This window comes from Hypanus sabinus, chromosome 7 (genome assembly GCF_030144855.1).
Source record: "Hypanus sabinus isolate sHypSab1 chromosome 7, sHypSab1.hap1, whole genome shotgun sequence".
Classification (NCBI taxonomy): Eukaryota; Metazoa; Chordata; class Chondrichthyes; order Myliobatiformes; family Dasyatidae; genus Hypanus; species Hypanus sabinus.
This window is the reverse complement of record NC_082712.1, coordinates 5,401,460-5,417,024: the sequence shown is the minus strand read 5'-3', so window position 1 is coordinate 5,417,024 and position 15,565 is coordinate 5,401,460. Positions and strand designations below refer to the sequence as shown.

The following is a 15,565-nucleotide window of genomic DNA, read 5'->3' as shown; positions in this document are numbered from 1 at the left end:
GATCAGCAGTTTTGAGATACTCACACCACCCTGTCTGGCACCAACAATCACTGCATGGTCACAGTCACTTCAAGTACATTTTTTCCCCATTCTGATGTCACACAGTTGACCACGTCTGCATGCTTTTATGCAGTGAGTTGCTGCTACATGATTGGCTGATTAAATATTTGTAATAATAAGCTGGGGTACCTACCGAGTGTACAAACTGCATCACTGCCTGGTTTGGGAATTGCACCGTCTCGGATCGCAAGACCCTGCAGCGGATAGTGAGGTCAGCTGAGAAGATCATCGGGATCTCTCTTCCTGCTATTTCAGATATTTACACCACATGCTGCACCCGCAAAGCAAACAGCATTGTAAAAGACCCTGCGCACCCCTCACACAAACTCTTCTCCCTTCTGCCATCTGGCAAAGCATTCGGGTACCAAAGCATTCGGGATCTCACGACCAGACTGTGCAACAGATTCTTCCCCCAAGCCATCAGACTCGTCAATACTCAGAGCCTAGACTGACATCTACATCATTTATTATTATATTGTAATTTGTCCTCTACTGTGCCTATTGTCCTGTTTATTAATTATTGTACTGCCCTGCACTGTTTTGTGCACTTTATGTCGTTCTGTGCAGGTCTATAGTGCTGTTTTTTTAATGGTTTTTCATAGTCTAGTGTAGCCTTGTGCTGTCTCACATAGTCTAGTGTAGTTTTGTGTTGTTTCATGTAGCACCAGGGTCCTGGAGGAAAGTTGTTTTGTTTTTACTGTGTACTGTACCAGCAGTTTATGATCGAAATGACAATAAATGACTTGACTTGATGATGCAGTCTATTCTTTATAACTAAACAGCATCAAAGTCTTTCCAATACAAAAGAGACATTCAAAAATTACTAAAAGAACAATGGCTTTCATTATGTTCACATAATGGACATAATCAAGTTCAAAATATTCTGTGGACATAAAGTATGTATTCATGAGGACAGGAAGATTCGATGAACAGCAAAATAATCCAGTGATGTTATTGAAGGAATAACAGATAACCCATCCTCATCACATTCTACAGGGGTTGTACTGAGAGCATCCTGAGCAGCTGCATCACTGCCTGGTACGGAAACTGCACCATCTCAGATCGCAAGACCCTGCAGCGGTCCTGAGATCAGCTAAGAAGATCATCGGGGTCTCTCTTCCCGCCATTACGGACATTTACACTACACGCTGCATCCGCAAGGCAAACAGCATTATGAAGGTTCCCACGCACCCCTCATACAAACTCTTCTCCCTCCTGCCGTCTGGGAAAAGGCACCAAAGCATTCAGGCTCTCATGACCAGACTATGTAACAGTTTCTTCCCCCAAGCTATCAGACTGCTCAATACCCAGATCCTGGACTGACATCTTTCTGTCCTATTGTCCTGTTTATTATTTATTGTACTGCCTGCACTGTTTTGTGCACTTTATGCAGTCCTGGGTTGGTCTGTGGTCCAGAGTAGTTGTTTTTTTTTCTCTCTCTGTGTTGTTTTTTACGTAGTTCAGTCTAGTTTTTGTACTGTGTCATGTAACACCATGGTCCTGAAAAACGTCGTCTCATTTTTACTATGTACTGTACCAGCAGTTATGGTCGAAATGACAATAAAAGTGACGACTTGACTCTCAACCTTTCTCCTTACCTGCCCATCATCTTCCCCTGGGTCTTCTCCTTCTTCCCTTTCTGCCCTGGTCCACTCCCCTCTCCTTCTTTCATGAATCACCTCCCAGCTTCCCGCATCATCCTCCTCCCTCTCACCTGCTAGGTATATTTCTTCCCTTCCCACCCTCACAATCTAGCTTCCGCCCCCTTTCTTTTTGGTCCTGATGAAGGGTCTCTGGCCAAAGTGATTTATTCCCCTCCATGCATGCTGTCTGACATGCTGAATTTCTCGAATATTTTGTGTGTTGCTCAAGATTTCCAGCACCTGCTAAGTCTTAAACACGAGGAAGTCTGCAGATGCTGGAAATCCAGAGCAACACACACAAAATGATGGAGGAATTCAGCAGGTCATGCAGCATCTATGGAAATAAACAGTGGATGTTTCTGGCCAAAACCCATCTTCAGCCCTGGAAAAGAAAGGGGAAGTTGCTATAATAAGAAGGTTGGGGGAGGGGAAAGAGGTTAGTTGGAAGGTGGTAGCTGAAGCCAGGTAGGTTAAGAAAATAAAAGGCTGGAGAGGAAGGAATCTGATAAGAGAGTGAGCCATTGGGAGAAAGGGAAGAAGGAGGGGGCCCGGGGGAGGTGAGAAGCAGGTGAGAAGGGGCAAGAGGCCAGTGTGAGGAATAGAAGAAGAGGGGAGGGATGAGGGAATTTTTTTGCTACATCTCGTGTTGCTGAATGTTGCACTCCAAATGGAGTTTAACACAGGCTTCATACAACAGAGGAACTATCACGTCCTCTTTCCATTGCAGGTCTCGCTGACATGAACCTCTGCATCCCACTGAGCACCTGACTGATGTTCCTCTGTATTGTCACAGAGATGGAGACATTCCTGCTACTGCTCTTACTGGACTTCCATCAAATTAAAACCATCAAACACAGTAATTCTGCAGATGCTGTAAATCTGGAACAAAATAGATAACATGATGGAGGAACTCAGCAGATCAGACAGCGTCTATGATGGGGGAATAGACGCTCAACTTTTCAGGCTGACTCTCCCCTCAGTCCTGATGAAGGGTCTCGGCCTCCAGCATTTTGTGTGTGTTAGTTTTTTGGATTGGAACAGTATGAAGCAACCAGAGGACATGTATTTAAACATAATGCCTACAGTACAAAAAGAGGTACTAGGAGGTGTGTGTGAGTGAGTGTGCGTGCATGCATACGCAGAGGATTGGTTGGGATCCAAAATGTTTAACTGGAAAAAGTTCCTAAGCCACAAAGCATATTTATGTAATTTCCTTTCAAAAGTAGGATTGTGACCTGCTTTCCCAGCAAAGCTCTCAGGAATGGGGCTATGCACTTTGAAACATTGCCACAGGTGTGCAAGGGCTTTCTCTTTAGAGCTGTTTCTCTTTAGAGACACACAAGGCTGCAGGTGCTGGAAGCTGGACCAACAAATTGTCAGAGGCACTCAGCAGGAGAAAGAAATTGTATGCACTTTGGGGATTGAAACCCTGAGCCAGAATGAAGCGTGGAGAGTGGATGGAGTGGAGACACAAGCAGAATGCAGAAATGTGAGAGTGTCAGGGGTCAAAAGTGAGTGTCATTGTTGTTACAAAAGAGAAGATAGTTGGAAAGCCGGAAAGTATAAAAGTTGATTAGTCACCTGACCCAATCGACTGCCCCCCCAGAGTTCTGAAAGAAGTAGCTGAAGAGATTGTAGAGGCATTTTGAGAATCACTAGATTCTGGAATGGTTCCTGTGGACTAGAAAATTGCAAATGTTATTCTACTCTTTAAGAAGGGAGGGATGCAGAAGACAGGATATTATAGGCTGGTTAGTCTGACATCAGTAGTTGGAAAGACGTTGAGGTCGATACCTTAGGATGCGGTTTTAGGATACTTGCAGGCAACATAATAAAAATACCCAAAGTCATCTTTGCTTTCTAAAGGAGAAATCTTGCCTGACAAATCTGTTGGAATTTTTCGAGGAAGTAACAGGTCAGATAAACAAAAGAGAGTCAATGGATGTTGCTTATTTGGATTTTCAGAGGGCATTTAATGAGGTGCCGCACATGAGGCTGCTGAAAAGGTAAGAACCCCTAGTATTTCAGCAAAGATACAAACTTGGATAGAGAATTGGCTGACTGGCAGGAGGCAAAGAGTGGGAATAAAGGAGGCTTTTTCTGGTTGGCTGCCGATCACTAGTGGTGTGCCACAGGAGTTCGTGTTGGGAGTCAGTCAGTCTTCTTTTCACGTTGTATGTCAATGATTTGGATGAAGGAATTGATGGCTTTATGGCCAAGTTTGTAGATGATACGAAGATAGATGGAGGGACAGGTGGGGGTATGGTCACACACTTTGAAGGAATAAAAGCATGGACTACTTTCTAAATGGGGAGGAAATTCAAAAATCAGAGGTGCAGAAAGACTTGAGACTCCTCGTGCAAGATTTTCTAATGGTTAACTTCCAGGTAATGAAGGCAATTGCAATGTTAGCATTCATTTCAAGAGGACCAGAATACAAAAGCAAGCATCTAAATCTGAAGCTTTATGAGGAATTAGTCAGACTACACTTGGAGCATGGTGAGCAATTTTGGGCCCCTTATCTGAGAAAAAATGTGCTGGCATTAGAGGGAACCAGAGGAGTTTCACGAGAATGATTCCAGGAATGAAAGGGTTAACATATGAGGAGTGTTTGATAGTTCTGGGCCTGTAGTTTAGGAGAATGATAGGGATCTCATTACAGCCTATTGAATATTGAAAGGCCTACATGGGAGTGGATGTGAAGAGGATGTTTCCTATAGCAAGTGAGTCCAGGACCAGAGGGCATAGCCTCAGAACTGAGGGACGTACATTTAGAACAGAGATGAGGAAATACTTCTTTAGCTAGAGGTTGGTGAATCTGTGGAACTTGTTGCCACAGATGGCTATGCAGGCCAAGTCAGTGGGCATATTTAAGGTGGAAGTTGTTAAATTCTTGGTTAATCAGGGTGTCAAAGAGAACAAGGAGAAGGCAGGTGAATGGGGTTGAGAGGGGTAATAAATAGGCCATGATGGAATGGCGGAATAGACTCGATGGGCCAAATGGCCTAATTCTGCTCCTATGTCTTATGTTTATGGATATGGAGGCACAGGAAATAATAGACAGAGAAAGGGTTGGTGGAAATCTCTTTATATTGTTGCAGAATGGAATTTGTGGCCATTTTGGATTGAAACCCTGGGTAAGGACTAAGTGTGGAGAGAGGAGATGGAGGCACGGGAGATGACAGGCAGGGTCCAGACTGATTCACAGAATCACATTTGTTTTACAATCCTTTTCAGGCTCTCAGATCTTCTTCGTTGGTCTCTTAAATTTAAACTATCTCCCACAAAAGCTAATTGCCAGGTCGCCTTTTTTGAACTACAATCCTAAACAGTTTCAATGCCTAAAACTATAAGGGATACAGACACAGCTGACACTTTTAAATGCTAGCTCAAAACCTATTTATTTCACCTTGCTTTTAGCTAACATTTTTTTAAATATATTTGTACTTTATCCCATTGTAAAGCACTTTGAACTAAATAATTTGTATGAAAATTTGTATAATAAATAACATTATTAAAAGGAGTTGTCATAAATCTCTTTACTTTGCTGCACAAGTTCAACACCAGTTCAATAAGCCATGCCAGTAGACCATGGGAGAAAGGGAAGGAGGGGAACCAGAGGGAGGTGATAGGTAGGTGAGGAGAAGAGGAAAGGTGAGAGGATAACCAGAATGGGAATAGTAGTTCTGAAATCATATGGAGTATTCAGCAGGATGAGTGGAATTCACATGAAAAGTCACTGGGCAGGATTGTAAACTGTTTCCCTCTCTGTTGATTTACTGAATATTACAGGTCATTTATGTCCTTGTTCCAAGCCAGCCAGTTCATGTTTGCAGCACCTGGCCTGGTATGGAAACACCAGTGCACTTGAAAGGAAAAGCCTACAAAAAGTACAGCCCAGTCCATTACGGGTAACGTCTTCCCCCACTATTGAGCACTTCTACAAAGAGCACTGTCAGAGAAAAGTAGTATCCATCATCAGGGACCTTCGCCATCCAGGCCATGCTCTCTTCTCATTGCTGCCATCAGGAAGGAGGTGTAACAGCCTTAGGTCCGACACCACGCAAGTTCACTCAACAAACAGGCTACACTTTTACCAGCATGGATAACTTCACTCACTTCCAAGGACTCTACAATTCATGTTATAAAAATTTATATATTATTATTTTGTTTTTTTTCTTTTTCGTATGTACAATTCATTGTCCTTTACATGCAGTTTTTCATTGATTCTATTGTTTCTTTGTATTTACTGTGAATGCCCACAAGAAAATGAATCTCAGGATAGTATATGGTGACATACTGTATATATACTTTGATAATAAATTTTCTTTGAACTTTGGAAATGTTCAAATACTACTTTAAGATTTGAGCAAACTGCATTCAGCCAGTGGAGGAGCAGGACACATGATCAAGCAGGCTTCACATCCAATGTTGTGCCAAGGTATTCACACAGTCCTCTACTGTTCCAATAAAATATTCTGGGTGGAAATTTCAAAGTAGAGTTTTCAGTTTGCACAGAGCACATTTGGTAAATTTATAACAGCAACACTGTTAATAATTTACAGTTCAAAATGGGTTTCTCCAAACTAATAAATGCAATCCAGCCAAAGTCATTTTGTTAATAATTTATGAGCTCTGCAGAATTGTTTTGTTGCTTTAGATTTACCAGAAAAGGGAGGAGTGCTGGTGATAGGGTGGGGGGGGGGGGGGAGGTGGCGAGAAACAGTGAGATAGAAAGATAGAGACAGAAAGAGAGAGAGAGACAGATGGAGACACAGAGAAAGAGAGAGGCACACAAAGGAGGGAGAGCGAGAGGGAGATACAGGGGTGTGGTAGAAATGGGGGTGGAGAAAGTCAAGGGGGGAGGAGATGGTTAGAGAGTGAGAGTGGTAATGAAGAGGGTGAAAAGATATTCTTAGACAAATATTTTATACAAGACCAGTTGGTCAAATAGAGAGTATACAATTTTTGTTAAGATGCCAACTTCAAGAGATGATTGTAGGGGAACAAGGCTGAAACGTTACCTTTCGCATAGTATGGATTTGGATTCCAACTGAACTGAACCCATGGATGAACAAGGTTGCCTTGGAGGAGGAGCGATAGGAACACCAGAGTCCAAGGAAGCAGTCTTCCGATGGAGTGTTTCAAACATTGCTCCAATAGTTTCTGTGTCTACAGGGCAGGACCCAGCTCTGTTGTGGTTCACGCCTGCAGAGACCTCAGGCCCCACAGCCCCCTGTAGCACTGTCTCTGAAGCAGCCTGTTCGGATTCTAATGTAGGTGAGGACGGAGGCGAAGGGCGAGACTTGCGCTTTGTAGATGCACCAGATAGGAGTTTCAGAAAACTTTTCTTCTCCTTCTGTAAGGAAGCAAGAAAACCACCCAATAGCCTTCATCACCAATGGACAATTCCAACAGATGAATCTCACACTTGCCAGACTACTAGAGTACTGGCTGTCAATTACTATGTCACAAGAACACTCCCAGAGAATCTGCAAATCATGTAGAAAAGTGCATTATCTGACCCATCTTTTGACTGTTTCAGCACAACCCCTAACCCACCCATTGAAGGCATGAAATGGCTGTATTCAGGTGCCAGACATTATTTTAAGGTGATTGGAGGAAAGTTCAAAGGGGTGTCAGAATCAGAATCAGAAGCAGTTCAATGCAATACATAATCTAATAGAGAGAAAAAAAATAAAATAAAACATAATAATAAACAAGTAAATCAATTACATATATTGAATAGATTATTAAAAATGTGCAAAAACAGAAATACTGTACAAGTGTCCCCCGCTTTAGGAATGTTCGCTTTATGCCACTTGGCTTTTACAAAAGACCTCTATTAGTAACCTGTTTTCGCATTACAAAGAGGATTTTTGCTTTCACTAAAATTTCTCCCATATAAATTAATGGTTCTTTGCTTTACACCATTTCGGCTTAAGAAAGGTTTCATAGGAACGCTCTACCTTTGTAAAGGTGGGGGGAGAGACACCTGTATATTTAAAAAGTGAGGTAGTGTCCAAAGCTTCAAAGTCCATTTAGGAATCAGATGGCAGAGAGGAAGAATCTGTTCCTGAATCACTGAGTGTGTGCCTTCAGGCTTCTGTATCTCCAACCTGATGGTAACAGTGAGAAAAGTGCATGTCCTGGGTGCTGGAGGTCTTTAATAATGGACGTTGCCTTTCTGAGACACCGACCCCTAAAGATGTCCTAGGTACTTTGTAGGTTAGTACCCAAGATGGAGCTTCTTTCAGTCCTGTGCAGTAGCCCCTCCATACCAGACAGTGATGCAGCCTGTCAGAATGCTCTCCATGGTACATCTATATAAGTTTTTGAGTGTATCTGTTGACATGCCAAATTGCTTCAAACCCCTAATAAAGTATAGCCGCTGTCTTTATACACAGAGTGTGTAAGTTCTTTATACATGAAGTGGTGGGTGCATGAAACACCTGGCCGGGGTGGTGGTGGAGGCAGATAAATCAGGGGCATTTAAGGTGACACATGAATGATAGAAAAGTGGAGGGAAGATTTAGATTTATCTTAGAGTAGGCCAAAAGTTCAGCATAACATTGTGTGCCTAACAGCCTGTGCTGTGTGGTTGAGTTCGGTGTTCTAAAAGTTTAGCTGGCACTTCTGGGTAATGTGGAGGCTGCTGAACGTTCAGTGATGGCCAGATGAGCTTATTGTCACAAGTAAAATTCTACTAAACATTGAAGTCCATGATTGGTGAAGGCCTGAAACACTGGTGAGGGTTCAATGTTGAAGGGATATGGTCAATTCCAGAAGATATTTTTTTGAACTTACTGATATACACCAATACACCTATCAATTGAATCTCAATGCTTTGCAAAGCCTCATCACCTAATTTAGTTGCAATGATTAGTCAAGTATTACATCCCAGTGCAAACTACCCCTTTTAATCATTTCCAGTCTTTCAATGTGCCAGGATGGGATAATAGAAATACTCCCATTGATCAGATTTTACCTCATACACACAAAATGCTGGTGGAACTCAAAAGGTCAGGCAGTATCTGTATAAAGGAATAAAGAGTTGATGTTTCGGGCCAAGACCCTTCATCAGCCCAAAACCTCAACTCTTTATTCCTATCCATAGATGCTGTCTGACTTGCTAAGTTCTTTCACATTCTGTGTGTGTTACTCAGGATTTCCAGCATCTGCAGAATCCCTTGTGTTTAAGATTTACCCCATAGATTGGTCTGGTAGCTAATGCACATCCCTCGGCCAGAATCCTGGGCCAAGTGGCTTTATCTTGAGTTTCCATCCTTTTCTGATCTACTCTAACCATTTACACCATCTCTTTAAGAACATCTCTACTCCTCTACTCCCTCACACCTTTTTACCAACTTTTGGACAAACCATCATCTCCCCGCCCTCGATCTGTCAAAGACTTTCCACCTTTCCACCCTTTCATCTGCTCCTCCACTGGCCATTGCGACACTTGGATTTCAGGTTTTGCATCTGCAGTGTCTTTGCTTCTCGTCCTTCACTGGCGCTTTGGGAGATGTGCTGTGTTTTACTTCTTCAACAATATTGCTAACCAGAACTGCATGAGAGCATATCATAAACACAAGAGGTACTGCAGATGCTGCAAATCTTAAGTAACACATAAAATATGCTGGAGGAACTCAACAGATCAGGCTGTATCTATGGAGGGAAATAAATAGACTGAAACCCACCATAAGGACGAGGGGGGGTGCAGAATAGGGCTTCTGCCCTCTTCCTTTCAGTCTTGATGAATGGCTCATCTGCTCTCAGGATATGAGATGTCCTTTTTTTCCAAAAAACTGGGTATCCATTCCACTACCATCATTACTGCGCTCACCCACATCTCCTACATATTCCTCACATCTACCCTCACCTCATTCTCCTGCTGTCATAACAGTTCCTTATCTACCACCCACGAGCCTCTCTACCCAGCACATCTTTGCCATCTCTAACGGGATCCTACCACTAAGCACATCTTTCCCTTCCTCCCTCTCTCTGCTTTCCATAGGGTTTTCTCTGCATGTGACTGCCTTGCCCACTCGTGCCGATCTGCCAATCTCCGTTGTGGCACCCATCCCTGCAAGCAGGACGGGAGCTGCATATGCCCCTTCACCCCCTACCTCATCTCCATTCCTTCCAGTTGAGACCACACTTCATCTGTGAGCCTGTCAGGGTCATCAACTGTATCTAGTGTTTCTGATGCGGCATGCTCTACATCAGTGAGATTAAGGAACTGCATTGTTTAGTAACTTTGCTTCATCTGCTGCAAAAGGCACCATCTCCTGGTGGCTACCCATTCCCATTCTAACATGTCTTTCCACGGCCTCCTCTGCTTCCAAGATGAGGCCATACTCAGGGCAGAGGAGCAACACCTCACATTCCATCTGGGTAGCTTCCAACCTGTTAGTATGAACAGTAATTTCTCCATTCCTCATTCTGGTTCCCCTCTCACACCTTCTCTCCTCACAGAACCATCACTTCACACTGGTTCCCTTCCTCCTTCCCTTTCTTCCTTGGTCTACTGTTCTCTCCTATCAGATTCCTTCTTCTTCAGCCCTTTAAATCTTCCACCTGTCCCTTCCCAGCTTCTCTCACTATCACATGACAGCTTGTACTCCTTCCCTTGCCCACCTTCTTATTCCTGCTTCTTCTGCCTTCGATTCTAATCCTGATGACGGGTCTCGGCCTGAAACATGGACTCTTTTCTCCCCTTCATAGATGCTGAGTTCCTCCAGCATTTTGTGCATGTTCCTGTAAGACTAGGCTGTGATTATACAACATCCCCTTGATGAAGGCTCCCCAGTAGCAGAAACAAGGATAAGCACCTCACCTTTTCTCTGCTCTCCTTCTCAAATTTCCCAGCAGCTGATACTGCTGGAGGGGCAGCGGTGGGAACAGCTGGGATGGCGCACGTCGCTATGCCCAGCGGCTCCCCCTCCAGCGCTGTGGCACTGACATTCGGAGGGGTTATGGCGGACGCGGCGGAGGTGAGAGCAACGCCCAGCCTGGCTGCCGAGGGAGCTGTGACCACCGCGAAAGGGGCAACCGTCTGTAGGACCTGCTGCGGCTGCTGCAGGGAGGTGGCTTGTTGGTGAGCGACTGAAGTCGTGGGGATGGGAGAGGCTGGGTTGTGCGCTTGGATAGGAGTCACTGCTGCCGTTGGTCGTTCTTGGCCCTGGGCTACAGCTGTGGGGAATAAAGAGATTTCAGCAGGTTAACGTTTTAGCGTAAAACCTGGACTATAAAGCAAGAGATAGAAAATGTCAGACAGGGAGACTGGGACGAGGGCATTGGGAAGGTTGGAATGCTTCATGTCAGGATTGCAGTGTTATAATATTGATCAAAAATGGAGTGGGGGATCACCCAATTCGAGATTAAAATTTACTGAAATATTTACAGAAATACAAATTCAAACAGCAGTCACTAAGTAAGGCATTCATTCTTCCAGGTTTAATGAAATTAACAGTTTGAGTAACCTGAAACATAACAGCATCTTGCCAATATGGCCTTACCTGTTCGCACTGCGTTGCGGGCCTGGTTAACCGTCATTTGGCCAGTCATGTGCATCAGGACTTTCGCCTGTGGATTTGTGGCCTGTGCATGTGCTGCTGATATCACCGCAGTGGGGAGCGGAGGCGTCGGGCTGATGGGTCGGCCGAAGTCCAGGCCATTTCCAGGATTTTTGGATTGAGATGCTGGCAAGGGCATGACTGTGGTGGTTCCTCGACCACCTTGTGCTGTTACTACTGCTGACAATTTTGACTGACCTGCTCCAGAAGATGCTCTACAATTAAAATAATAAATTAGTGAGCCAAACATATCTGATAATAGGTAGGGACTCTCAACTGACGTACAACTGTTTAGAGCAAGATTCGCATTCCTTTGCATGGAGTAAGGAATTAAGTTTCCCTTCTCTGCACCACAAAATACATCCTTTTATTTTGATATCACAATACGGGCTCCAGTTTCAATTACTAAATAAGATAGAAACAGCACAATCAACCCAAGCTGGCAACCTTCTAAGCTCTTGATGACCAGCTTGGTCTCTAACTACTGTTGATGGCCTCTGTTATGCTCTTCCCCACAGATGGAAATTCTGCCTCTGCATACAAACAAAATCTTCCATAATTTGAAATCCTGAGCCACCCCTCAGGTTTCTTCCTCAAAATAAGGGCGATCCCGCCAGTTTTGCTATGTACAACCTCATACCTCTGGTATTTGGAAGATTTAAGAAAGAAGACAGAGTTTGCAAATCTTTACATTCTTTAATAGATATATAATTAAATAGCACTTGAATATATTCAAAGGAATTTTTCACGAGAATGGCACAAAAAAGGAACTAAGAGGCACTTGGAGAGGCAATCAAAAGCTTATTCAAAGCAGAAGATGTTAAGTATTGTGAAAGGGATATTCAGAAGGTGATGTATTTTGGAAGCAAGAACGAAGCTAGAGGACATGACTGTTCAAACCCAAGGGAGCAATGAGGAACAGAGGGGCCCTGGTGCTCCTCTGCCACCTTCATGGATCCAAAGATCCTTCAAGATAGCAGTGCAGGTAGTTAATATTGTTAAAACCACAAGACCTTAACAAATAGGAGCAAAATTAGGTATTCAGCCCACAGTGTCTCCACCATTCAGTCTATAAATCGTGATCTATTTCTCTCTCAACCCCATTCTCCTGCATTCTCCCTGTAACATTTTACACTCTAACTAATCAAGAACCTATCAATCTCCGCTTTGAATATACCCAATGACCTGGCCTCCACAGCCACCTGTGGCAATGAATTTCTGGCTTAAAAAAAATTCCTCCTCAGCTCTTTTCTAAAGTGTTGTCCTTCTATTCTGAGGCTGTGTCCTCTGGTTCTAGACTCCCCTACTACAGGAAACATCCCCTCCATGTCCACTCTATCTAAGCCTTTCAATATTCAGTACGTTTCAATGAGATTCCACCCTCATTCTTCTAAACTCTGGCAACTAAAGACACAGAGGCATCACAAGATATTGTAAACCTCACAAAAGATACAATAAAGAGTGCCACAATGAGGCCATCGTCAGGGTAGAAGATCAACACTTTATATTCCACCTGGGTAATCTCCAACCTGATAGCAAAAAATATCGATTTCTCTTTCTGCTAAAAAAAATTTCCATCTCTTCCTTTTTTCTATCCCCCATTCTGGCCTCTTATCTCTTCTTACCTCACCATGGTGCCCCTCCTCCTTCCCTTTCTCCTGTAAACCACTGTCCTCTCCCTTCAGATTCCTTCCTCGCCAACCCTTTATCTCTTCCACTGCCTGGCTTCACCTAACACCTTCTAGCTATCCTCCCTTCCCCCTCCTTTTATTCTGATGTCTTTCCTCTTCCTTTCCAGTCCTGAAAAAACGTCTCGGCTCAAAGCGTTGATTGTTCATTTCTTTGGATGCTGCCTGACATGCTCAGCTACTCCAACATTTTGTGTGTGTTGATATTGATCATTTACCATGCTTGGGAATGAATTGCAACTATAATGAAAAGCTAATTATATTTTTTTAATTAAGTGGTTCAAATAAAGAAGTTTTTGTTTTAAGTTTCATTTCAACCTTTAGCTTTGAACAGTCAACATAACCTCACTTCTGGACCATAAACACAAGAGAATCTGCAGATGCTGGAAATCCAGAGTAACAAAAACATAAAACTCATCTGGTTAGGCAGCATCAATGGAGAGAATAGAGCCAATGTTTCATGCCTATACCCTCCAATAACTTCTCCCCTCCTCCTCCCTTTCTAGACCTGATGAAGGGTCATGGCCCCACAGATGTTACCTGACCAGCTGAGTTCCTCCAGCATTTTGTGTGTGTTATTCTTGGTTGTCCAGTTTCCCTCTCGTATTCAGGGTAACCTTTTAAATGAAGAAGTCTGTTCAAAATGGCACTTAGCAATTACACCTTGGTCAGTGACATTTCTGCCGTGTTTAACTTCGTACTTTCCAGGTCATCTGCACCACAGCCAAACCCAAAATGGTCAGGCCAAATTTACAACTTAGTATCAAATTTAGAAAATTCATTTTGAGTGGTAATATAAAATCAAAGGAAAAAAACAGAGACTAGGTAACTAGATCAGCACACACAAAATGATGGAGGAACTCAGCAGATCAGGCTGCATCTATGGAAATGATTAAACAGTTAATGTTTCAAGCTGAAACCTTTCATCAGGTCTTGAAAGGAAGGGGGGCAAAGCCAGAATAAGATGATGAGGAGAGGGGAGGAGTACAAGCCAGGTAAGTAGGGTAGGGGATGAAATAAAAAGCTAGGATGAGATAGGTGGAAAAGATTAAGGGCTGTAGAAGAAGGAATCTGATAGGAGAGGAGAGTCAACCATGTGAGAAAGGGAAGGATGTGGGGCACCAGGTGGAAGTGATGGGCAGGTGAGAAGAGAAGAGGGATGGGGAGGGGTAAAATGACCAGACATAAGAGAAATTGATGTTAAACTAAAATATTTTACACAATTAAAATAATGCAAACCTTTATGTTGGTCTTCCTAAACTGTATCAGATCAACGGTGAAAATGTGGCAAGTGTGCATGCAGTCAATTGATTGCACAGGCCATCGATTGTCCTCCTACACGCAAGATGTTCTCTCTCTATGCCAAAAGCTTTATATTATGCACATTTTCATCTCAGTGGGGCAGGTTCGTCACCCAGCACTGTGAGATGACCCTGTGTATACCGTGGCTAACATGACTTAGTAAAAATGTTCCACTCTACAACTCCATTGTTGGTCTTGCTCTGCACATACATAACACTTACTACAAGTTACCATACTGCATTTGATTTTGAGAGCAGGTTGATTCATATATAAAAACACCTGTATGCTCAAATTCTTTATGAGCCTTTCCATACGAGATACTGCTAAGTTAATTTACTATTTCTTTTTACAATAAGGGTTCCAAGAAACATGCTACCTATGATATCTTATTATTCTCTGCAAGACTTTTTCTTAATACAATTAAGTATTGTACAGTCAATTACATCACAGTGGGTCTGGAGTCTTAGTGAAACTTGTAGCTTTCCTTGCTAAAGTATATGAAATTCAAGATTTAAGATTGTTTCAGTGTAAAGGAGAACAAAACAATTGTTACTCCAGATCCAATGCTGTACAAAAACCACAATAAGATAAAGAACACAATAATAATAAACATAATCAATATAAATACATAAGATAGCTTATATACACAGATTGTTTATATGTCCATGAAGTGATGCTAGAGACAGGAGCGTCTGTACATAGGCTGACTGACAGGAAATGATAAAGTATTGGTAGAGGAGTGGGTTACTGGATGGAGGTGTTGATCGGCCTTACTACTCAGGGAAGGTAACTGGTTTTGAGTCTGGTGGTCTTGGTGTGGATGCAAAATAGCCTCCTCCCTGATGGGAGTGAGTCAAACAGTCCATGAGCAGGGTGGGTGGGATCCTTCATGATGTTACTGGCCCTTTCCCAGCACCTTTCTGTATGTATGAGCAAACCAGATATGTTTTGACTAACAAGCTGAGCACCTCGTGATTCCTTTTGAATTACCAGTCCACTAACATTTCACCATCTACACAACGCCTTATTTTGGGAAGATTTACTGACCTTGTTACTGGAGCCATGTAGTTCCCAGGAAAAACACCAATTTTGCCCGTGTGCATCGATGTCCCCTTGAACCACCCATCTTGGCAGCGCTCAAGCACGAGAAATACCTCACCCTTTCGCAACTCAAGCTCATCTTCCTTCCGGGGTGTGTATGGATACAAAGCAACGTACCTGCAAAGTTAGTGAGAGGAGGCATATTGGCCTTGTTTAGAGCTAGAAACTGCTTATTTAGATATAGAAGATAGAG

The 15,565-nt window shown here is 43.1% G+C and overlaps 1 protein-coding gene across 3 annotated transcripts in view; it reads right to left on the bottom strand.

Moving 5' to 3' along the window:
* The window catches only part of sh3rf1 (SH3 domain containing ring finger 1), a 190,733-nt gene that overhangs the window by 2,553 nt on the left and 172,615 nt on the right, over positions 1–15,565 (bottom strand). For all 3 annotated transcript variants that reach the window (XM_059974115.1, XM_059974116.1, XM_059974117.1), the window contains 4 exons: positions 15,319–15,489; positions 11,225–11,496; positions 10,543–10,898; positions 6,728–7,062 (listed from right to left, as the gene is read on the bottom strand). In XM_059974115.1, coding sequence (XP_059830098.1) covers positions 6,728–7,062; positions 10,543–10,898; positions 11,225–11,496; positions 15,319–15,489 — 1,134 coding nt within the window. The remainder of the gene's footprint in view (positions 1–6,727; positions 7,063–10,542; positions 10,899–11,224; positions 11,497–15,318; positions 15,490–15,565) is intronic.